This window comes from Lynx canadensis, chromosome C1 (genome assembly GCF_007474595.2).
Source record: "Lynx canadensis isolate LIC74 chromosome C1, mLynCan4.pri.v2, whole genome shotgun sequence".
Lineage (NCBI taxonomy): Eukaryota > Metazoa > Chordata > Mammalia > Carnivora > Felidae > Lynx > Lynx canadensis.
This window is the reverse complement of record NC_044310.1, coordinates 42526702-42549047: the sequence shown is the minus strand read 5'-3', so window position 1 is coordinate 42549047 and position 22346 is coordinate 42526702. Positions and strand designations below refer to the sequence as shown.

Below are 22346 nucleotides of genomic sequence, written 5' to 3'. Positions count from 1 at the left end.
AGGTCATTGTGAGTCTTATTCTAAAATTGGCATCTACCTCCCTCTTCGCCCTGGCCAAGGTCCTGGCGAGGGCCTCTCCTCCCTCTCTGACTTGTCCACAAGGTTTTCTTCTCACTGTCCTACTGGTTGCTCATGCAGGAAATCTGGGGGCTGGTTTCTGCCTCTGCCTCTGCCTGGCCCGCATCCAAATCTGTCAGGTCTGCTTCCGAAACTTCTCTCCGAGCCCACATTTCCCTCTGCTCACTGCCAGCATCACAGTTCGAGGCCACCACAGTTCACCATTCACCTGGTTTCTGCAAGAGCCTCCTGAAGGGTCTCTGTCCTGGTGTGTCCTCCTCACGGGCTCACAAAGTCCTGCAGTGGCTCTCCAGTGCACTTGGAAAGGGGTCCCGAACTCTGTACACGGCCTGCAGAGCTCTGTGTGATCTGACCAGCCTGGCTTCTCTGGTCCTGCTCTCTTCCCCCAGCCATGCTGCCTTTCGGTTCCAGGAAGGTGCCTCTCCAAAGATCTGCCCCTGCCCCTTCCTCTCCCCCTGCACCTTCCCCTCCTTGCAGGGGGACTGTGGTCTTCGCAAGCATCACGTCCTCGGGAAAGTCTTCCTAACGCCCCCAGATTGCTCAGGTGCTCTTTGTTACTCCTTAAACGTTTGACCGCATTGCAGTTATCTAACTGTTTCTGTAACTGTTTAGCGTCTACACAGAAGCAGGCATAAGCTCCATGCAGGCAGTGACGGGCCTGGCTTGTTCCCCATTTATCCCCACAGCCCACCACACTGACTGGAGAGAGCAGGCACGCAGGAAAACCTGCTGGAGAGATGGGTAGATGGCTGGGAATGGACTGACCATGGTGGGTAACAGAGCTCTAATCGTCTTGGCCCAAATGTCGGGCATGCAGAGGGGCTAGGGCCTCAGGGACCCGAGCATGTGACAGGACGGTGTTTGGAAGCACTCACAGCACATCTGGCAATCAGTCCCCAATACTGGACATTCCCGCTCCTCCCCAGCCACTGCCTCTCTTAGGGGTGGGAACATATAAACAGGACCTCTGTTGGCAGAGCAAAAGAAACCCTGAGACCCTCTGACTCACTGTTTCCTGGATGTGTGTAACTGTCTATGTGTCAGTGTGTATATGTTCGTGTATGTGTGCCCAAGTCAGCACGTACCTATGCCTGTGTGTGTCCACTTCCATTTGTACCTGCATCTGTGTGTGCCCACATCTGAGTGTGAGCAGACACACCTGCACAGCTGCTCCGAATGCGGCTTTCTTGGGTCCCCACGACACAACCTCCTTTCCCATCTCGTCCCTGGTGTTGGGACGCGGCTGATACTAAGGCCCCATTGGTCGGGACTGTTGCAGGAGGCCTGCCACCAGACCCTGGATCCCCGGCACACGGGTGCCCAGCCAGCCTGAGCCCTTATGTGTCTCCTGGTTTGGGTGGGAATAGCCTGCGAGGAGGGACAGAGCTGGCAGGGGACCTGGGTCTCAGCTCAGCCAGGCTTCCACAGGCCCTATGGGCAAGGGCTAGGTTGTATCACCTTCAACTTGGGCCTCTCCCGCCCATACCAGCAGGGCCCCCATGTCGTCCCATCACCATGTGGTAGCTGTTCTGCGGATAGTGTGAGTTCAGGGCTTCCTGGGGCAGGAAAGAGCCTCTCTCTGGAGTCACATGAGCCAGGGTTCAAATCCCTTCCCTGCTTCTCCCTGGCTGAGTCAGGTGATGAGCCCCTCCAAGCACACTGCCGGTAAGCTTTCTAAGGACAGCCACAGAGTGTGTTTTGCTCTCCATTTTTGTGTCACCAGAAGGGACAGCTGTCACTTGTCACCATTTCAGGAGTGGCCTGATGGCACCCAACTGCACAGAGCTCACCTGGGGAATAGTACACACACGAACACTCCCCAAGTAAGAGAATGACAGGGGCTCCGGGAAAGCCTTTATTATTCATTCATTTGTTCGTTCATTCAGTGATTATTGTTGAGCACCTACAACGTGCCAGCTAAGGAGATACAGTTCTTTCCCTCATGGAGCTAACCTTCTATTGGAGGAGACAGAAAAAAAAAAAAATAAATAACAGACAACCAGAAAATAACATAAGTTGTAATAAGTGATATAAAGGGATCAGAAAGACATGATACAGAGAAGAATAAATGGAGAGTTTGCCAAGGGGAGAGGGGGACAGGCCTCTAGGCCATGTGGGGAGCTGGGCGACCAGGGTTTCAGGCACCAGGACCTACATGGGCGAGGGCCCTGAGGCAGTGAAAAGCTTGACGTATTCTAGAAACGTAAAGGAGGCCAGTGATGCCAGAGCATAGTGAGGAGGTGAAAAGCAGGGCCAGATGGAGGTGGGAGGTGTTGACAGAGGTCAGATCAATCGGGGCCTGAAGCAGGGGGGATCTTGGTTATAGTGGGAGTGTTCAGGAAGTCATTGCGTGGGGGGTTGGCAGGGAACATTTTTATGGATTAGAGAGGAGGATGAGATGAGAGCCCTGGTCCAGCAGTAGAGGCCCAGGAGAAGGAGAGGAGAGGGTGCAGGGAAGCATTGTGCTTGATCCAAGGCTGCTGGGAATTCAGCCAAGGCCCGAGGCCCACATGTGCGCGCAGGTCTGTCCCTGCTGGGCCGCCAGCGTGTGCTGGCACATGCCACTGTGGTGCGTGCCTGTGCCTCGGTGTGCGGCCTCTGTGACATGCTTGTGTGTCTCTGCCCCTGCAGGCATCATGCTGGGCCGCATGGGGGACAATGGGACCCCTCTAGTCAGCTTCTGCCAGTGCCTCAATGAGTCCGTCATGAAGATTGTGGCGGTGGCTGTGTGGTAAGCCTCAATGGGGGCAGAAGTGTCCTCTTCCACCTTCACCCCACCCCCTTTCAGCCCTGCCCTGGGAAGATGGAGGGATACCACGGCCCCTTCCACTGCTTTCCTGCCCTGGAGGCTCAGCCCTGGCCACATTCTGCCCTGCATCCCCCGGCCCAGCCCTGACCAGGTCTAGTTCCAGCCCCGGGCCTGCCATTTCTGGCCCGATCAGGCCCACTGGAGGACAGTTACAAGCTAAGCGTGGCCTTGCTCTCCTGGCCCAGTTTCCCCATCCCATGGAGTCTCATCAGCTTAGCTTTTGGAGAAGGGAAACACTGGAAGTGAGAACCAGCTGCCACTCCTTGGTTCAGAGCTCAGGCCTTAGGAATCTTCTAGTCCGACCTTGTACAGTTTCGATGGGGAAACGCAGAGGCCCGCCCCGGGTCACGCATGAAGTTTGTGGCACCGCTGGGCTGAAATGAGGGCCTGCTGAGGGCGGGGGCCCTCCTCAGAGACCTGGACGGGAAGGCAAGGAGGGAGGCCAGAGGTTGTGCGGGTTGGACTGGTTGAGCGTCGTGGTATTAATGAGGCCACATGTACTGGGCACCTTGGTACAGAGTCCCATTCAGTCCTCACAGGATCCCCGGGCGGCCAGGGGGCAGTGATGCCGTGCCAGGACTGCCCGGGACCCTTGCCTGCCCGGCACTGAACTGGCCGCCTGCCCCCAGGTACTTCCCCTTTGGCATTGTGTTCCTCATCGCCGGCAAGATCCTGGAGATGGACGACCCCACAGCAGTCAGAAAGAAGCTGGGTTTCTACGCGGTCACCGTGGTGTGTGGGCTGGTGGTCCATGGCCTCTTCATCCTGCCCCTGCTCTACTTCTTCATCACCAAAAAGAACCCCATTGTCTTTATCCGAGGCGTCCTCCAGGCCCTGCTCATTGCACTGGCCACCTCCTCCAGGTAGCCCTGGGTGACGGGCAGGGTGGAGTGATGCTGGCAGCTGAGCTCTGTTCATCTGTCTAGCCATCACTTGTCCATAGCCATAGAACCATGGAAAGTTCAGTATGGCCCACTTCACAAACTTGGGGGTAGCTATGGACAGTGGTAAATGAGACCAATTTTTGAAATGCATTGCTTGAGGCCCCACCGGCCTGAATGGCAGAAAGCCCTTATGGCCTCTTAAGGCCTTCCCCTCCCCAGCTGCCTGCATCCCTAAGATGCACTCAGTCCACATGGCGGTGGCTTCCACACATCTTGGGGTCGGGACAACTGATGGGGGATGAATCTGCAATGGCTGTTGCCTTTTGCTGCCATATGGTGCTCCCGTTGGAGTCAGGCCCTGTGTTGTTTAGGGTCTTGGCCTGTCCACGGCTGCGGGGACATCCTGGCTGGATGCCCTGTCCCAGCCTTGACAGTGTAACTCACCAGTGGGGATTTGAATCATGGTTCCGCCGCCCATTGGCTGTGTGGCTGTGGGCAAGTCACTTAACCTCCCTGGGCACCAATTTCCTCATATGCAGTTTGGGGATCAGGGTGGTCTCTGCCTCTAAGGGTTGCATGGGAATTAGTGGAGATAACTCACTAGGGGCACGAAGGCTAGCCTATGAGGTGGCATCTGCTCTCAAGGATCCCGGCCCACAGTTGAGTGCAGAAGCAGAGTTGGAGGCATGCAAACCCACCCGTCTGCCTACCAAGGAGGAGAAAGTGCTCTACATACTCTGTGAAGAAAGGGTGGTTCTACCCACAGCATATGTCCAAGCTCCATGTGGAGGACTCGCCTGAGCTCAGGCCCTTGTCTCTTCAGAGCCTCGTTCTCCCTTCCAGCCCTTACTGCTTTCTCTTCTCTGGGCCTCAGCTTCCCAATCTGTCAAATGGGAGTGAGGGCCCCCACCCTTGGCAGCAGAAGTACCTCACACAGAACTTAGGAGGAGCAGGGCCCCAGTGAGGAAAAGCCCCCAGAAGCCTCGTCCAGGAACCTCCACGCAGGGCAGAGCCAGGAGGTGGAAAGGAAAGGCAAAGTCCCAATGGCTGCCAGCTCCCATACCACAGGCCAAGCCCTGCTGGAGCCAGCAGCCCTTGGCCACCTCCTGCTTGGCAGAAACCACAGCCGCGGGCCCAGCACATCTGGGGAGATCATCGCAGGCTCTGGAAAATGGACATGGGCTCCCCAGGCAGTGGCCTGTGGGAAAGGAAGGGCACTGTGGCCAAACCAACCTGAGTTTTAGTCTCAGCACGGCCACCAGGAGCTCTAGTAACAGAGACAGTAACAATGACAGTAGTGGCTACCACTGACTGCCTGCAATGTGCCAGATACTGCTCTAAGCGCTTTCTTGTTGAATCATCACCCTAATAGCTCTGTAATCTAGGTATTGTTTGGGATAAGGAAACTAAGGCACACACAGGTTAAGGAACCCGCCAGAGCCACTTGGCTAGTAGGAGGCTGGAATCTAAATCCAGCAAGGCCGGCCCCAGAGCCCTACTGTTAGCCACTTTATGCTTGGCACAGTGGTATGACTTTGGGTCAGCCCCTCCTCCCCTCCGGGCTTCAGTTTCTTCATCTGTAAAATGGACTCAAAACCCCTCCCTCACAGGAAGCTGTGAGGGTCAGATAAGAGCGTGTGTAAAGCACAATGCCTGGCGCATAGTAGGTGCTCTGCTGATGGTGGCTCCTTTCCTGACCTGTGCGGCTGGTGGGGGGTCTCCGGGGCCTAGGCTTGGGCGGGTCTGGCTGGGCCACTGATCACACACTTGTCAAGAATGCCATTTGAGACCATTTTCAAAGCTCCTTCAGCCTGTCCTCCCCTGTGATGGGTGGGCTGCCTGGGGTGGGGGCGAGCTTCCCATCCCTGGCACGCAGGCATCCCAGAGCCCCGGAGTACCCTGGGAGACAGTGGTAGGCACGCGCTGGCCCCTCTGCCCACAGCTCAGCCACACTGCCCATCACCTTCAAGTGCCTGCTGGAAAACAACCACATTGACCGGCGGATTGCCCGCTTTGTGCTGCCCGTGGGCGCCACCATCAACATGGACGGGACAGCGCTCTACGAGGCTGTGGCCGCCATCTTCATTGCCCAGGTCAACAACTATGAGCTGGACTTCGGCCAGATCATCACCATCAGGTACACACCCGACACCCCATACCCAGGGTGGATTGGCCGGGGAAGAGGAGGGCACCGGAAGGACCTTCAGGATTCTTGAGCTCTCAGATCTGATGGGGTCTCTGAAGTGCAGAGGAGGCAAGGGGTTTGTTCCTAGCCACACAGCAAGTTAGTGCTGGGATGTGGCCTGGCTTCTATGACTCAGGGCTCCTTCCCCAGTGTCACCCTGCAGAGGGGGAGCTCCGAGCAGGATAGGAACTAAGGTCCAGAGGAGGGCCTGCAGTCTGGGCATGCAGGGCAGGGAGGGGGCTAAAGGCAGGCAGAGGGTGAGCAAAGGCCAGGGGTGGGATGAGGGGACGGGGGGAGGGTGACTGCTAGTGTGGCTGGAGGTGAGGGAAGGGTGCTGGGGTGAGGGTCAGAGGCCGTGGGGAAGGCCTTGTGTGCCAGCCTGAGGGCACAAGTCTGGCCCCAGGAACCAGGCCCAGAGGGAGGCTGGGCAGAGCCATGCAGGTGGATGACCTGAATTTCTGGTCAGCTTTTTGGAACCTGACAGAGGCAGTGGCCCCAGGCACACGCTCTTCTACAAACTCCTCAGGAGGTTCCACTGGGACCAGAGATGGAGGCCCATGGAGTCACAGGACCTTGAGCAGGGACATGCCCCCCACCCTGAGAATTTCCTGATGTGGCATTCCTAACAACACCTGCCCCATATGGCTGTCCCCAGAGGCCCTGGCATTCTGGACTCCTTCTTGGAGCCAGGGCTCCAACAGCGAGGCCTGCCCCTCCTGCTCCTCCTCTTCCTCTCCCTGCCCCTCCTGCAGCATCACGGCCACAGCGGCCAGCATCGGGGCAGCTGGCATCCCCCAGGCTGGGCTCGTCACCATGGTCATCGTACTCACCTCCGTGGGACTTCCCACTGACGACATCACCCTCATCATCGCTGTCGACTGGGCTCTGTGAGTGGGTTGCCCCCTACCTGCCTCATCCCCCAGGCAGCAGGCATTGAGGGTGGGCCGGGAGAACTGCCATGGTTTGGCACAGTGGGGGTGCCCTGCTCACTGACACCAGCTTTTGCGGGGCCCAGTTTTTAAAAATGAAAACGTGCCTACCCTTGTTCAAAAATATAAAGAATTTCAAGGGGGTGAGAGCAGAGCATCAGACCAAGCCCAGACCCTTTTGAGCATGGGCACAGTCCACATGTTCCTGAATCCAGCCGTGCATCAACTTGCTTTGGCCTTGCCCGAGCAGGGGCAGTAGGCTTGTGAGGACTGAAAAGGCACTTTGCCACAGGCTCCAACCTGGCTGCCGGCTGCAGGTGCTGCTGGGCTGGGCCCTGCCTGCTGCCAGCTCCTCTTGCCAAAAATAGTGCCCACCACTCACTGCCCACCTTGGCTCACCAGGGACCGTTTTCGCACCATGATTAACGTGCTGGGTGACGCGCTGGCGGCAGGGATCATGGCCCACATCTGCCGGAAGGACTTTGCTCAGGACACAGGCGTGGAGGTGAGAGCAGTGCCTCCCTCCCAGCCTGGCCGTTGGGAGGGTGGAGCTGGGATGGGGGTGCAGGACTTCTCACCAGCTGGGCAGCCTTCTGCCAATCCCTCCCTGCCTCCTCATCTGGACACGGGGTGACCGATTCCTCTCGCAGCTAGCTGTTGAGCACTCGTCATCATGGGAGGAGCAGTGGCAAACAAAGAAAGATAAACCCTGTCCTCAGGGAGCCTGTACCTTAGTGTGGGGGTGCGCTCTATCCTGCCGACAACAATGCAAACATTTGTACGTCTGCACAGGGCTTCGTGGCAATAACTATGTGTAACAGGCTGTCCCACTCCCATTGGGGTGGACAGGCAGGGGACCCACCAGTTCCCTCACTGGACTTCTCCACTAAGACAACCTCAAAAGGAAGCAGGACAGATTGGAACTGGAGCCCAGAGAGGCTGTGTGTGACATATCAAGGTCCCACAGCACATCTGTAGGAAAACCAATCACGTGGTTTGCTCTTTCAGTCTTCCCTGGTGTCTAACCTCACTCCCTCCTGCTGCTACCAAGGCCTGTTTCCCCTCCCCAGAAACTGCCGCCCCGTGAGACCAAGCCAGTGAGCCTCCAGGAGATCGTGGCAACCCAGCAGAATGGCTGTGTGAAGAGCGTGGCGGAGGCCTCAGAGCTGACCCTGGGCCCTGCCTGTCCCCACCACATCCCTGTCCAGGTGGAGCAGGACGAGGAACCAGCTGCCACCTCTCTGGACCACTGCACCATTGAGATCAGTGAGCTTGAGACCAATGTGTAGCCTGCAGAGCTGCAGGGGCCAGGGGAGGCCTCCAGGTCTAGGGGCCAAGGGCAGGATCTCAACTCACTACTTTTCCGAGCACTCGACAGGAGCCAGGCTCACACACTCCTCCCACCCTTGAGAGGCCAGGATTCGCCCCACAGGCCAGACAATAAAGTCTCAGAAAGGGAAAGACTGCATGTGGGAGCCCCAGCTGGAGAATTATGACCTGGCACAGCCAAGGACCCAGCTATGACATTTCCACTGTGTTAACCTATGAGGGTGGCAGCAGGGGCTATATGGTCCCACTTTCTGGATCACAGAGTTGAGACCCCGTGAGCTGAAAACACTTGCCCCAGGTCTCAGGGCAGGTAACGTCAGGGCCAGGACTCTAACTCAAGTCTTCCAGGCCCTGGCCACTCTCTCCTGGAGGACAGGGGCCTGCAGGGCCAGATGCCAAGGGTCTCTGCCCCTCTGCAGGAGCTCAGCAGCCACCACTGCCTTCAGTTTATGAAGATACAGCGATGTTCTGGTTCTGCCCCAGCTGAGTCCCTGCCCAGGCCGGTCACCCTCCCTGCCCCATAACACGTGGCCTCAGACAAACAGCCCTCCCTGAGGACAGCCCAGCCCTAGGCCAAGGCCCGCTGCCTGCCACGTGCCACAGCCTGTCCCGTCTCCCATCAGTCTCACCAGTCGTGTCTCACAAAGCTCAGCCCGTGTGGAGACAGCATGGCCTCAGAAGAGCTGCAGGGGCCCTTGGACACATCTGGGCCAGTCTCCCACAGGACAGGTGGGCCAGCCAGGACTGGGGAGGCAGGCTTGCCTGGGATGCTTTAGTCAAGCTGCCCATGGAGCCTTGGGGTCAGCACTCTCCATGAGCCTGTGTGATGGAGTGGTGTTAGATTTTCTACTCCTTTCTGTGTTCGCAAATTCGGTGATAACTAAATAAAGGTGTTTTGTTTTTCAATTTTGTGGGCTTGGTGACCATACCCTGGCCAGCATTTTTTTTAATGTTGACTTATTTTTGAGGTTGGGGGGAGGGAAGAAATGCGAGCAGGGGAGGGGCAGAGAGAGAGAGAGAGAGAGAGAGAGAGAGAAAATCCCAGGCAGGCTCTATGCCATCAGCCCAACACAGGGCTCGAACTCACAAACCGTGAGATCATAACCTGAGCTGAAATCAAGAGTCTGATGATGCTCAACTGATTGAGCCACCCAGGCCCCCCAGCCAGCATTTCTTTATTGGGCTCATACAGGCTGTCAGACTGGCCTGACAGGGCAGCCAGCGTATGAACAGACCTGCCCAGGTGGCCAGAATGTACAGGCTTGTCCATGTAGCTGGAGTGTAGACAGGTCTAGCTGGCCTGTCAGTGTATGGACAGACCTGCCTGGGCAGCCAGAGTGCAAATGAGCCTGTCCCTGGAGGTTGGAATGAGGACAGGCCTGTCTGACCTGTCATATGCAGGAGGCAGAGTGTAAATCGGGGGCTTTTGCTTTGTTTAAGGAGGGGATGTGCCCAAGGACATTTCCAGACTCTCTCCCTCATTGTCCTTGGCCCCAGGGTGCCTCCAGGAGGCTCCAGGGGACACAGAAGAGCCGTGGCCACACTGCCTGTTCTGAATGTGCTTTGGGGAGAACATCTAGCTCCAGAGTCTTGCACAGAGGAGCTCATGAAGACACTGAAGCTGGGGGAGGGGATGGGCTTCCCAAAGTCACTCAGAGAACCAGGAGGGCACTTGCCTCCCAGCCCCTGCTCCTGAACTCCTTCCTATCCTCCTCGCACGGCCATGATCTGAGGAGTCCAAGAAGGGCCCCGATCCTAGGATCCCCGTCTCGCTGCAGGGCTGGGGGCTGTGGGGTCCACCATGGGAGCATCCTTCCTTCACTCAGGCCTAATCACCTAAGAGAGGTCAGAGGTCAAGCTATCAGTCATTCCCACAGTGGTGTGGACCGGCTTAAACGTCCCTTCCCTGTGTCACATCTCTAAGGCCCTTTTAGCAACGAAGCCTGGCCCACCACAAGGCAGGAATCTGGTCTTTGACAGGAGCACGCTTACACACCTCCGGTAGTGGGAGGTCATGCTTCCTGGGCATCTCACCACCTGTGCTCTGAGCCGGGGGCTGCCTTCCAGTTCCAACTCTGGCACTGTTGGGGGCGGTGGGCGCACTAGGCATGTCCGTCACTTCTTCCCCAGGCAGGCCTGCAAAGACCTGGGCCCCCAAGTAGACCCTGCTCTAGGTCTCAGGCCTGCCTCTAGTCCCCTTCCCACCCCAGCCATCCTGGGGACAAACTCCATCAGTAGTGCCCACTCAGTGCACAGGTGGTCCTCTGGGTGAGCTCAGATGCTCAGCCTCTGGAAGCACGGAGTGAGCTCACAAGCCCAGTGTGGTGGTGCTGGCCAGACCTGCTGACCCCCACCAAGCTGACGGTCACACGTGCCTCCAGGCCTCCTCACCTGTGACTAAACCCTGCGTCTCTGGACCTCTGCCTGTGTGATTACTTTGTGGGCCCAAGAACTGAACTTCGTGCCGACTCCTGCTGGTCTGGAAAGGCTCTCAGGTGCTTGTATCCTGCCCACCCCAGCCAGGCACTGGCCTGGCACCTGGCAGGAAGCACACACGGACACGGCCATAGGCTGCCAGAAAGGGGTAATGCTTTTATATTAGTTTTTCTATAACAAGAAAAATCAGTTTTGTTTTTTATCATTTTTTTTTTCTTAAAAAAGAATTTAAAAACCCAAGGCACCCAGAACATCCCACAGGCCCAAAGAATAAAAAAGGTATGTCATCAGGGCTGCTGGGCCCTTCCTCCTTGCCTGGCACTGCCCTTCCGCCTGACTTCTGCCCAAGGCCCCAGCAACCTCAGGAGACTTTCCCTCTGGCCTCAATGGGGTTTCCCATCACAGACATGCCTGTGGCCGGCCAGGGCCTGGCAGGGAGTGGCTGCCTGGGCAGCTGGGAGTCAGGGCAGGCAGGCCAGGGTAGCAGTCCCAAAGGTTCCTGTCCCCAAAGGGAAGAAAAGGAACAAAAGTCAGCTTCTGTGAGTTCCAGAGGGTGGCAGGCACCTGGCCACAGAGAGCACCAAGATAACTCTGTCTTCTCCAGTGGACGGACGAACAGACGGATGAGCAGGTGGCAAGCTGTTCTGGCCAGTTCTGGCTGGGGCAAGATATGTCGGTGGCATAGGCCATAGAGGGCTGTTTTCATGGGACTCGTGTGTGTGTGTGTGTGTGTGTGTGTGTGTGTGTGTGCGCGCGCACGCGTGCACACGTGGGTCCAAGGTGAAGGGAGCAGGCGCCCGTGAGTGCCAGGGCAGGGTCAGACCCTTCCCTGAGTCTGCAGGAGTCCAAGGGCATGATGGCAATGGAGGGCGTGGGATGGAGAGGGGAACTGTATGGTGGGCTTGCTCCGTGCAGCCAGCAGTGTGTGACTGTGTCATGTTGCCTGCACGTGTCTGGCCGTGGGGTACTACAGGAACAAGGGGGAATGGGAGACTGTGTGTCCAGCCTGTGTTGTGGCAGTGGGGTGCAGGGTGGCTGGTGAGGGTGGCACTGGGTGTGTCTGTGAGCATGGCAGAGTGGGGCTCACAGGGCACAGGTACGTGCTGCAGAAAGGGGTCTGGCGGTCCGGTGTCCTGTAGAACACGTGGGAGAGTCAGGGAGGCCAGGGCAGAAGTGCCAGCTTTGGGAAGGTGGATTAGAGCTGGGGGGCCCCCAGGGGACTCTGGGAGGGCCAGGCGACTGCAGGCAGGAGGCAGAGTTGCCCCTGGGAGCCCAGAACAAGCCGGCCACCCACTGAGAGGTGTTCTTGCTGATGTGACCAGGCCTGGTATTGACTAGAGGGCTTTTAGGTCCCTCTGGCCACTCCCCAGGGCCTCTCCCAAGGCCCCACTCAACAAACCCGACCGAGGCCAATGTCCTCCAGAGAGGACAGATTCTCTCCCATCCCAGGACTCCCCATCCCCCTCAATGAGGGATATAGCATCCTCACTGGACAGCTGTTCACCCCCATCATTGACCCCTGGCTCTGCCTGAGGACAATGCCTAGAGAGAAGGATCTCCACTTCATACTCCTGGGCTCCGAGAACAGAGGAAGGGGATTCCCAAGAGCCTCTTCTCCATGGTGGGATAACCGCCCCACGCACACTCTTCTGTCAGCCACACCTCCCTCTGTCATCCACCCATGGGATCCTCACCACCACCTTCAAGTCTCCACTCTGACCCAAGCCCCTGCTTTCAGTGTCCTAACAGTGGCCCAAGGGCCCCTTCACATGGCCACAGCCTGACCCTGTGACCCCTAGCTCAGCTCATTCTGATATTCCCTTCTGACCACATCTCTCCTCCTGGCTACTCACCACACTGTGCCCACTCTCCAACGTCCCTCTCCAGAGACCCTGCCCACCCACACTCCTCCTGTCTGCACCTCCTTCCTTCCCAGCCTGACCCCCGGGGTCCACAACTGCAGCCATTCTCTTGTCAACACCCTCAACGTCCTTGTTCCTTACCCTTCTGTCCCACACACCTGGCCAAAACCCCAGCCATGGATGGATCCAATGGTCCATCTTCTCCACACCCACCCCGGTCTGCTGAGCACCTCCTGTTGCACAGAGAAAACAGAAGGCTGAAGGCATCGGGCTGATGTGACTTCATGTTCAGCCACCAAGCCACTGTCCTGTGTGTGACTGCAGCCTTCATCCCTCCTGACACAGTGGAAGGACTGAGCCTCCTGCCAAAGCCAGACCCTTCTACTGTGTCCACAGGGCTAGCTTCTCCCTGCTCTCCTCTCTTACATCTTTAACTCCCCCTCCGGGCCAGCCCCTCCCATCAACTCTGTTTCTGAAAAGGGTGCAAAGTAAACAGAGTCCCTCCTGAACTTCACACCTCTTCCCCGTGCCACCCTCTCATCTCATCCCTTTACGGCCAAACTTCTTGACAGAGTTGTCTATGCTCCCTGGGTCCACTCCTTGCCAGCTACTTTCTCCACCTTCACTGCCCTTGAGGCTGCTCCCCCACAAGGTCACGGGTAACCTTCTTGTGGATAAATCTGACAGGCCTTTGATAGTGCTCACCTCCACCTGCCTCTCAGCAGCATTGACACAGCTACTCTCTCCACCAGAGCCGTGGGGATGCACGGGTGTAGACACATGCATGCGCGAGTGCATGCAAGCATGCACACGTCCTGCACCTGTGAATGTGTTGTGGAGTACATGTATGTGTGTCTGTGTGCGCTCTGTGTCCTGAGTGTGTGTTATCCATGCACACGTATGCATGTTTGGACATATGTGAGCACGGGTACATGTCGGTTGGTGCACTGTGTGCACATGTAGGGTGCTTGTGTTGCATATGCACATAATCTGCCTCTGTCCCACCTCCTTCCATAGCCGCTCTGTGTCAGCCCCTTCTGCAGGCTCCCTTGCAGCTGGCCACGGCCTGTCACTCTCCCCAAGCGAGCTCCCCAAGCTTCCTGTGGCCTCATGACTATTTCCAGGCTGATAATGTCTGGACCCCCATCTCCAGCCCAGACCTCAACCTCCAGCCCCAGACCCACATACCTGGCCCACCTCTGGGCAGCTCCCGAGCACACTCCAGGCCTGCCTAACTCGACACTCCCACCACAACAAATCTGCTCCCCTAGTACTATCGTCCATCTGGAATTCAAGTTAGACCTGGGGGGCTGTCCTCTCCCTCACCCTGGCCCAGCAGGACTACTCTAGCCTCTGGAGTCTGCCTGTCGCTCCCCCAAATCCCTTCAGGCCTTCTGCTTGTCTGCAACCTCACTGCCCACCCCCATCGCCTCTGGCCCAGATCGCCACAGTAGCCTCCTCCAGGCCCCCACATCCATGCCCTGCTTCCACCATCCCAGTGCCTGTGCCAGTCCCATCAGGGCGCTCATCGCCCTGGAGAGTTCCCCAGCCTGTGCTGGCCTCCCACAGCTTTGCCAGCCTCTCACTCAGGGCCTATACTGGGGTCAGGGACAGGAAGCTGGTGGGGAGAGGTCAGTGTACCCCCCCCCCAGACCACCTACCTATGTCAAATCCGGTTCACCCCGTCACTATCGCCTTTCCTCATCCTCCTCATCCTCATCCTCCTCGTCTTCCTCATCCTCTTCCTCCAACTGGCCCCGGTCCTTGGAAACGTCACCAAACTCAAAGTTGCCTTCTATGTCCAAGACCTGCAGGTGCTTCAGCCTCCGGAAGGCACTTTCCACCACGGAGCCCACGGCCAGCTTGTTAAACCTGTGCAGGCCACCCATTTGGGGTCAGTGTCAGAGGCCTAACCCTCAGAGTCCCCACACTTACCCAGCCTAGACGGTAAAGGGGAGGGAACGAGCTCTCCAGGAAGATGGCACAGGAAGCATAAAAGATGTGCGGGGGCTGCTAAGAAGCACGGTGTGTCATAAAAAGTCCCAGCTATTCAGTGTGGCTACAGCTTGGCGGGGCAGGAGTGGACGCTGGGCCACTCATCCAAAAGGGGAAGGTCCCTGTCTGCAAATGCTCTAAAATTTAGGAGTGGCGGAAACGGGTGCCTCCTCTCAGCCTGGGATTACCTCCCTCTGGGATCAACCCCAAGGCCTGAGGCTCTGGTGCTGCCAGCCTGGGGTTACTTTGAAGGCTGGTGTGGAGTGGCACACAGGCAAGGCCAGGGTTAAGCTGGGCCAGGGACACACCTGGGTTGAAGGGAGGCAGAGGCTGGGCTCTGATATCAGGCCCCCTCGATTCTTTGTGCCTTGGTCCCCATCCCCCCACACGAGCCCAGGCATAGGTCACACTCCACCCCAACCCAGCCTGGGGCCTTCTGGGCCACAACTCCCCTGGGAGGGCACATTCTGCCTCCTCAGATCTGTCCCTTCTCCCTGAGTTGAAGGGATGGTTAGGTAGGGTGCTGGGAAGAACCACCCTGACTCTACTGTACCAAAGCTCATTTCCTGGGGGAGTTGGCTCCCCCGTTAGAATCATTCTAAACCCCCAGAGCTCAGCAAGGGCCTGAGCACCTGCTCTGCTGGGTCTGAGGCCCAGGGAACAGCCTGGCCAGCTATGGGCACAGCCATCATGCGTGCTCCCTGGTTCCCTTCCTGCCACGGTAACATCAATAATGTCCACATGCACTGCTTTTAAAGTTCCTGAAGCCCTTTTACAAACTTATAAACCTTGCCAGGCTTGGCCAGGACTGTCCCCTCCCTTGAGAGCTGAGGACACAGAGGCTCGGGGTGGGGGGGGGGGGGTTCTGTGATGTACCCAGGGTCACAGAGCCAGTCAGCAGTGAAGCCAGGCTTCAAACACTGACCTCTACCTGGGAGCTGTTCCCACATGCCTCAACTATCCCATTAGAGCCAGGGTTGAACCCAGAGGGGCATGTGCACTGCCCCAGGGGACCTCCTACCTGAGAAAGATGCCTTTGAGGTTGGGCGTGGAGTCGAAGGCATTGGCAGGCACAGTGCTAATCTTGTTGTTCTGCAGGTACAGGTACTCGAGTGACTCAGGGAGCCCCTCAGGGATCTCTGTGAGCTGATTCCCAGCGATGTCCAGCAGCTATATAGATGACCAGGGGAGTCAAAACACTTAACATCTTGCAAAGATCCCACCAACCACCTGACCTATCTAAATCTTATGATAACCCTGTGAGGTGGGGCCTTTAACTGTCCCCATTTTCCAGGAGGGGAAACAGAGGTTCACATGGATTAAGAGATCTGTCCAAGGCCACACAGCCTGTATGAAGCTGGAACCCAAAGCACCTGACTCCAAACCCTTGTTCTAACTGTTATATGTCCTACCCAGCTCCTTCTGTCTTCCCACATGAATTCACAGCCAAGATATCTGAGTGTCACAGTCCTTCCTCCTTAGTACACCTGTCACCCCTATCAGACTGAAGATCCCAGAAGGGCAGAGGCCCGGGGTCCTCCAGTGGTTGCATATTCCCACACTGGTCCCAGATGAGGGTGAGGGTGGGGTCCACACAGGTGGGATTGCTCATTTGTGGCCTTCAGAGGCCATGTGGGCAGGGGCCAAGAGAAAGGGTTCAAGGCCTACTGACCTAGGCTGGTCAGTCCTGGGATCACCACATGCCTGGAGTCCAGGAAGCAGGTGGGCAGGGAAATGGGGTGGTTTTCCCAGGAAGCAGAGCAAACATGCAGCAGGCAGGAGACCTGGACGTGCATGGGCCCGGCTCACTGCCCTCAGGCTGTCTGCACATACTCGCTCTGACACACACCTGTGTAGGCACAGGTGGGATTCCATCATCTCTAATCTCCCTTCCTCACCCTGACAGGAGGGGGCTCAAGGTCAGGAACTGGGGGCCATGAATCTAGATTCAAGATTCAAGGGGAAAAACCAGCTTCACACCTTAGGGAGCCTCCCGGTCACCTCCTCTACCCAGCAGGGCTCCCTGCTCCCCACTGTGTCCCCTCCACACAGCTGTGGCACTTCCTCATTCATTCCGAACATCCTCATGCCCACAGGTGCTGGGGAAATGGAATCCACTAGAAGCTGCCTCTGGCACTGGAGGTCAGGGTGGCGGAGGAGATGCACACAGAATCTGACAATGACAGCTGGTGGAATTGGCTGTGTTGAGGGAGCCCAGGGGAGTGGCCTCGACCCAGGCTTGGGTCAGGGGAGTATAGCAGCCAGCACAGGCAGGGGCTCTGAAGCAGTGGGGGCAGCTGCTTATAGAAAGATCTGACAGTGTAAGGAAGAATCCCCCCCACCAGACACCTCATCCCTGACTGAATTCACATACCTTCCCATCACTGGGGGCTTCCTGAAGGAGATGACACCTGAACTAAGTCCTAGGCATATTATAGGCTCTAGGATGGTAATGACCCATCCACCTTACTCCCTGTCAGGTTCTCAGTTCTAGAGTTGTGTCTTACGTGGTGGAGAACCGGGACAACTGTGGCATGAATGAGTGAGGTGTTCCCAGGGTGCTATGCTTCCAGCAGCAAGGCCAGCATGAGTAAAGCCCAGTGTGGCTGGGAAACCAAGGAGCTCAGCCAGGAGCAGAGGCAGGCCAGCCCTGAGAACTGTGGCAAGGATTCTGGTCTGGGTCTAAGAGCAATGGGGAGCCACAGAAGGGTTCTGAGCAGGAGTGTAAGGTGAGTGTATGTGTTTCAAGATACCTACCGACTGCATACAGAATAAGGGAGTGAAGAGCTCCTATGGAGCCAGGGTGCAGGTGAGAAAGGGGGGTGGCTCGGGGTATGGGAAGCAGGGGTGGAGAGAAGTGAGTTGAGAGATGCGATGGTAGAACTGGCAGAGTTTAGTAACAATGGATGTTGGAGGCACGTGGTGTGAAAAAGGGGGTGTCAAGGGCAGCTTCCAGGTTTCCTGTGGGCACCCCCTTCAGTGAGTTAGGAAATGCAGCACAGCGGTACCTAGTGGCTCAGTGGGTTAAGTGTCTGACTTTGGCTCAGGTCATGATCTCATGCTTCATGAGTTCGAGCCCCACGTCGGGCTCTGTGCTGACAGTGCAGAGCCTGCTTGGGATTCTCTCTCTCCCTCTCTCTCTCTCTCTCCCCCCCCCCCCCCCCCGATCCTCTCCTGCTCGTATTTTCTCTCTCTCCCAAAATAAATACACTTCAAGAGGAGCAAGTGTGGAGGGGAGGACGATGGGATTCGATCTCCTTGAGAATGGGCTCCTGAGGAAAACCAAGAGGGATTGACACAGGTAACGGGATCCTGGTGTCTGGCACCCAGCAGGGCTGTCTGGGTGAGGAGAGACCCCGGCTAACAGCTGCTCCTGTAAGGCCAGCTGCCTACCCCCAACTACCCCTGCCCTACCCTCGGGGCTGGGCCCCACCTCCCTGCCCCCCATTCTGTGGGCTCTCCCCTATGTTTCCCTCAGACATCCTCATCCTGACAGCTCCCCCGAAAAACGTGTACTGTGAGCCTACCACACTGAGGTCCTGCGAACACGACAGACTAAAATGCCTGCCGCGGGTTCCAGCAAAAGAGCAGGCAACAAACAAGCAGATGGATGACCTAATGCCCAGGAGGGATGAGGATCAGGAAGAAAAACAAAGCAGAGGAGGGTGATAGGTGGTGAAGGAAGACCTCCCAAGGAGGTGACATCTGAGAGACAGGGAGGGGACATGTTGGGAAGGGGGCCCCGTAAGGCAGCAGAGTGGGGGGCAGCTCCTGACCTCGCAGCACCTAGGCCCTGCCTCCCAGGTTTCTCAAGTTCCCTTTCAGCCCTCACTGAGTGGGAAGTTTCGCTCACAGCCGATATCCCACCTGACTCCAACTGTGGCCACGGCAGCCACACCCACTGAGCAGCCCAGCACGCCTCAAGCAGGCTCCCCCGGCCCTCTGCAGACCCGATGAGGTCAGCCTGCCTCCCAGGCCTCACCCCCTCCCCTGCCCCAAGCCCAGCCTTTCCCAGCCACCTGTACCTGAGCCTTCAGATGGGTGAGCCTGACTCTCCAGTGCCACCTGAACTGGCCCTGCCCGCCCCCTCCCCTGCCTGTCCTCCTGAACCGTGGGCCCCCTACCTGCAGCCATGACTTCTTATCCCCACAGCCCTCTGCAAGCCTGTACCTGCAGGTGCTGAGCTCAGCCTGGCCATACCAGCCCATCACTGCTGTATCCTGGCATGCCAGCCAGCCACTTCCTTCGTCCAGCTGCCCACCCCCACCCCCCTCACGGCCAGTCCCTCCTACCCACCCCTCACCTGGGCCCAGAAGATGGGTGGGCTCGGGGCAGCCATCCCAGTAGCACCTCACGCGGGCATGACCCAGCCGCTCTCCCCTCCCCCTTACCTGGAGGTGGGCAAGGTCGGCCCAGGAGCGGGGGCCCAGGGCGCGGCTGCGCAGCCGGTTGCCGGTGAGGTAGAGCTCACGCAGCTGGGCCATGCCGGCCAGCGCTCCGCGCGCCAGGGCTGCCAATTCATTGCGCTTGACCTTCAGCACATGCACGTTGCGCGGCAGCCCAGGTGGCAAGGTGTGCAGCCGGTTACCGGACAGGTCCAGCGAGCGCAGCAGGCGCAGCTTGCGGAAGGCATCTCGGTGCACCTGTGGGCTGGTGATGCGGTTGTAGCTGAGGTTGAGCTCCTCCAGGAAGTAGGTGGTGGCGAAGTCGTCGCGGCCAATGCCGGTGATCTGGTTGTGCAGGATCATGAGAGTGCGCACGCGCCGGGGCAGGCCGCTGGGCACGCGCTCTAGAGCGTTGTTGTACAGGTGCACCGTGTGCAGCCGCTTAAGGCCCTGGAAGGCACGCGGGTGGATGCCGCGCGCGTGCAGCTGGTTGCTGTGCAGCAGCAGGTACTCGAGGCTGCGGATGGGCGTCAGCACGTCTGCGTCCACGCTCCGGATGGCGTTCTTCTCCAGGTGCAGGAGCACGAGGCTGCGCGGCAGCCCTGCCGGGACCCGCGACAGGTTGTTGCTGGACAGATCGAGGTACTCCAGGCTGGACAGCTTCCTGTGGCAGGGAGGAATTGGGATGGTTGGCCGAGGCCCACGGTGTTTGGTCCACCCCTACTCCCAAGGGAGATGGTGGGGGACCTGCCTCTAACTCATCGCAGCTCTGTGACTAGCTCACTAGGGGAGCTCAGTCCTCTTGGAGCCGGTCCTTGGGTTGATTCAGTGACACGTTGGTGAAGGAAGAATCTAGCATGGTTTTTGACACATAGAAGTCAATTTGAAGACCAATTGTTTAAGGCTTTTTGTGGCTACCCTGGGCCCTAAAAAATGAAAACATATTTGCCTTCAGCAAGTATACTCCAGTTTCAACTTTGTACCAAGAAGCCAGCCTCACTGGAAGTGGGGCAGGCCTTCTCTAGACATATCACTTGTTCTTGGGACAGGCGTGTCAGCAAAGGCACAAGCCCAAAGTTCCTTCTCCAGGAACCTGGTGGGGGACAGGTAGGTGACAGGCATGTGTGAGAGGACCCGGCAGGGTGGGCCCAGGGAGCAGCTTCCCGGTTGCCGTGCTCACACGGAGGGCCCAGGTGGGGCTCACCAGAAGGTTTCATTGTCCAGACCCTCGTCAGTCAGGTAATTGTTCTGCAGGTACAGTTCACGCAGATTGCTCAGCTCACTGAAGGCACCTGGTGGGATCTTCTCCAGCTTGTTGTTCTGAGGGGTGGGATGGTGGGGAGTATGAGGGACAGCTGAGGGGCAGGGGCGGAGCCCTGGAAGAGATGTGGAGGGGAGTCTAGGGGAACCATGCGAGGATGCACAGGCCTGGAGGATGCTGCATGTGATATTGACAGCCAGGTACCCAGGCTTCTGCCTGGTTCTCCACAGTGGACACTGTGCCCTCCGGCGTGTGCCCAAGGCCCCACAGCCTCACCACGGTGCCTGTGTGGGCCTGGGCTCTTCCCCCACTGCAGGACCCTGCTCTTTTGCCGCCCCCCCACCATGCTCTCCCTCCCACCTTGAGGTGCAGCTTATAGAGGGCAGGTGGCAGGTGCTTGGGCACGTGGCGCAGGAAGTTGCTGGACAGAATGAGGATCTCGACGTTGCTGGAGCCGTTGAACATGTTGTCCGGCAGCCCGGCATCCGCCAGCTTGTTGTTGTGCAGGTACACGGACCTGGGGGATGAGGCACAGGTCCTCACCCACCCATGCCCACCCCTCTTCCAACCAGCTCATCTGATGAGCCTTCAGACCTTGCTCAGGTTGGGCCTGGGCCCAGGGCACCCTCCTCCCATTTGAAGGACCTCAGACCCCACCTAATCCAGTGCCTCCTAAACAACCAGGGAGACCAAGGACCTACCAGAGGCTGCCCCCTCACGTCAGTGGCAGAAACAGGATTTTCTGACCCCTAGTCTGTGCTCCTCCACACCCTTCAAGGTTCTCAGTCATTGCCTGACTGTTGCAGCCCTGGAATCCTGCGTGCCAACCCCAAGCAGCTGGCTCTGAGTTCTGCAGGACTTCCCACGATGGGGGCTATCCCCACTACCTCTTTGTCTCAAGTGTCCACTACAGGGCCTGGCTCAGAGGAGGTGAACTCTCATTCATTCAGCAAATATATAGTGATTGTCCCTATGTGCCGGGACTGTTCTAGACTCTGAAGATATAAGCAGTGGACACAACCAACAAGACCCTGCCTTCATGGAACTAACATACTAGAAGGAGCAAAGATAAAAAATAAGAGAAGATATTCTAAACATAAAAGAACTCATTCTTGCTGTGTGGCCTCTCTTGGGCCTCAGCCTTCTCATCTGTAGGATGGGACCATGCACAGTGACCCCATGGAGAGAATCAAGTGAGATGACAGATTCAGGGACGGAAGCAGAAGCAGCACCAGGGATTGTCAGTACCTGCCCCCCCCCCCAACCACCCTGCCCTGCTCACACACCTGTGCTACTCTTCCCAAAGCAGCTCTTGGGGAGGGGCAGCTCTGTCTGCTGGAAGATGCTTCCTTCCCACAGGGGCTGGGGAAGGAGGGAAAGACCCTCCACCCAGCTCCCCACAGTTCCACAGACATCACTCTCTGTCCTTGCCTCTTGGACTGATTGCTTTCACTCCTCAGATCCTGTGCCCCTGCAGCCCGTGGGCATCCCTCACCACAGCCCTGAGCAAGGGCATCATGCCTGCACTGCCCAGCATGCCCCTCCTCCAGGGCCTGTCCTCTGCCTGGCTTGGGGCTGGGAGTGTCTCAGCTTCTCCCCCTTCCCCAGCCTGAGCCCAGGGCCCCCGTCTGACCTCTGACCTCTGACCTCAAGTTTGGCTTCTGGCCAAAAGTGAGCCCGTAAATCTTGGTGAGATAGTTGGCAGCGAAGTCCACGCTGATCAGGGTGTTTGGCAGGAACCGGGGTGCCAACGTCAGCTGGAAAGGGAAGAGTTGGGGCAGAAAGACCAATGGCGGGCAGAGGCCAGCTCTGGGTCTCACTGCCTGCTGCTCATCTGGGCTCCTCTTTGCAACCAGAGCCATCTTTCTAAACTGGAAGCCCGTCCCACTCCCCTGAGTGTGCAAAAACAGAACTCCGTGGCCCCCCACAGCCCTAAACATTTAAAGCCCCCTAGGCCTGTCCCCTGCCCTGCCTGTCCTCTTGGCCTCTCCCCTCATCGCTCCCTGACACAGACCCTCTGTCCAGCTACAGTGAGCACCCACTTCTCCAGACACGCCCTCCCCCTGCCCAGTGTCTAGCCTTCATTCATTCAACAGTAGTCCCTGAGTCTGCAACACTGCAGGCATGCGTCCAGGAGCTGGACGTGTCCTGAGGAACAAGACAGAGAAGTGCCTCCACCCCCACCCCCAAAGC

The 22346-nt window shown here is 57.7% G+C and overlaps 2 protein-coding genes across 5 annotated transcripts in view; one reads left to right on the top strand and one right to left on the bottom strand.

The window, feature by feature from the left end:
* The window catches only part of SLC1A7 (solute carrier family 1 member 7), a 45020-nt gene extending 35860 nt beyond the window's left edge, over nucleotides 1–9160 (top strand). Inside the window, exons 6-11 of the mRNA XM_030324890.1 lie at nucleotides 2710–2809; nucleotides 3517–3750; nucleotides 5714–5908; nucleotides 6709–6843; nucleotides 7288–7390; nucleotides 7956–9160. Coding sequence (XP_030180750.1) covers nucleotides 2710–2809; nucleotides 3517–3750; nucleotides 5714–5908; nucleotides 6709–6843; nucleotides 7288–7390; nucleotides 7956–8174 — 986 coding nt within the window. The 3' untranslated portion in view covers nucleotides 8175–9160. The remainder of the gene's footprint in view (nucleotides 1–2709; nucleotides 2810–3516; nucleotides 3751–5713; nucleotides 5909–6708; nucleotides 6844–7287; nucleotides 7391–7955) is intronic.
* The window catches only part of PODN (podocan), a 40102-nt gene that overhangs the window by 5849 nt on the left and 11907 nt on the right, over nucleotides 1–22346 (bottom strand). For 3 of the 4 annotated variants that reach the window (XM_030324887.2, XM_030324886.1, XM_030324885.1), the window contains exons 5-11: nucleotides 21801–21910; nucleotides 20514–20670; nucleotides 20097–20212; nucleotides 18899–19556; nucleotides 15529–15677; nucleotides 14174–14384; nucleotides 10782–11783 (exon numbers count right to left, since the gene is read on the bottom strand). In XM_030324887.2, coding sequence (XP_030180747.1) covers nucleotides 14201–14384; nucleotides 15529–15677; nucleotides 18899–19556; nucleotides 20097–20212; nucleotides 20514–20670; nucleotides 21801–21910 — 1374 coding nt within the window. In that variant the 3' untranslated portion in view covers nucleotides 10782–11783; nucleotides 14174–14200. Of the gene's footprint in view, nucleotides 1–10781; nucleotides 11784–14173; nucleotides 14385–15528; nucleotides 15678–18898; nucleotides 19557–20096; nucleotides 20213–20513; nucleotides 20671–21800; nucleotides 21911–22346 lie in introns of those variants that run through there. The other variant, XM_032594303.1, reaches the window with a different exon arrangement.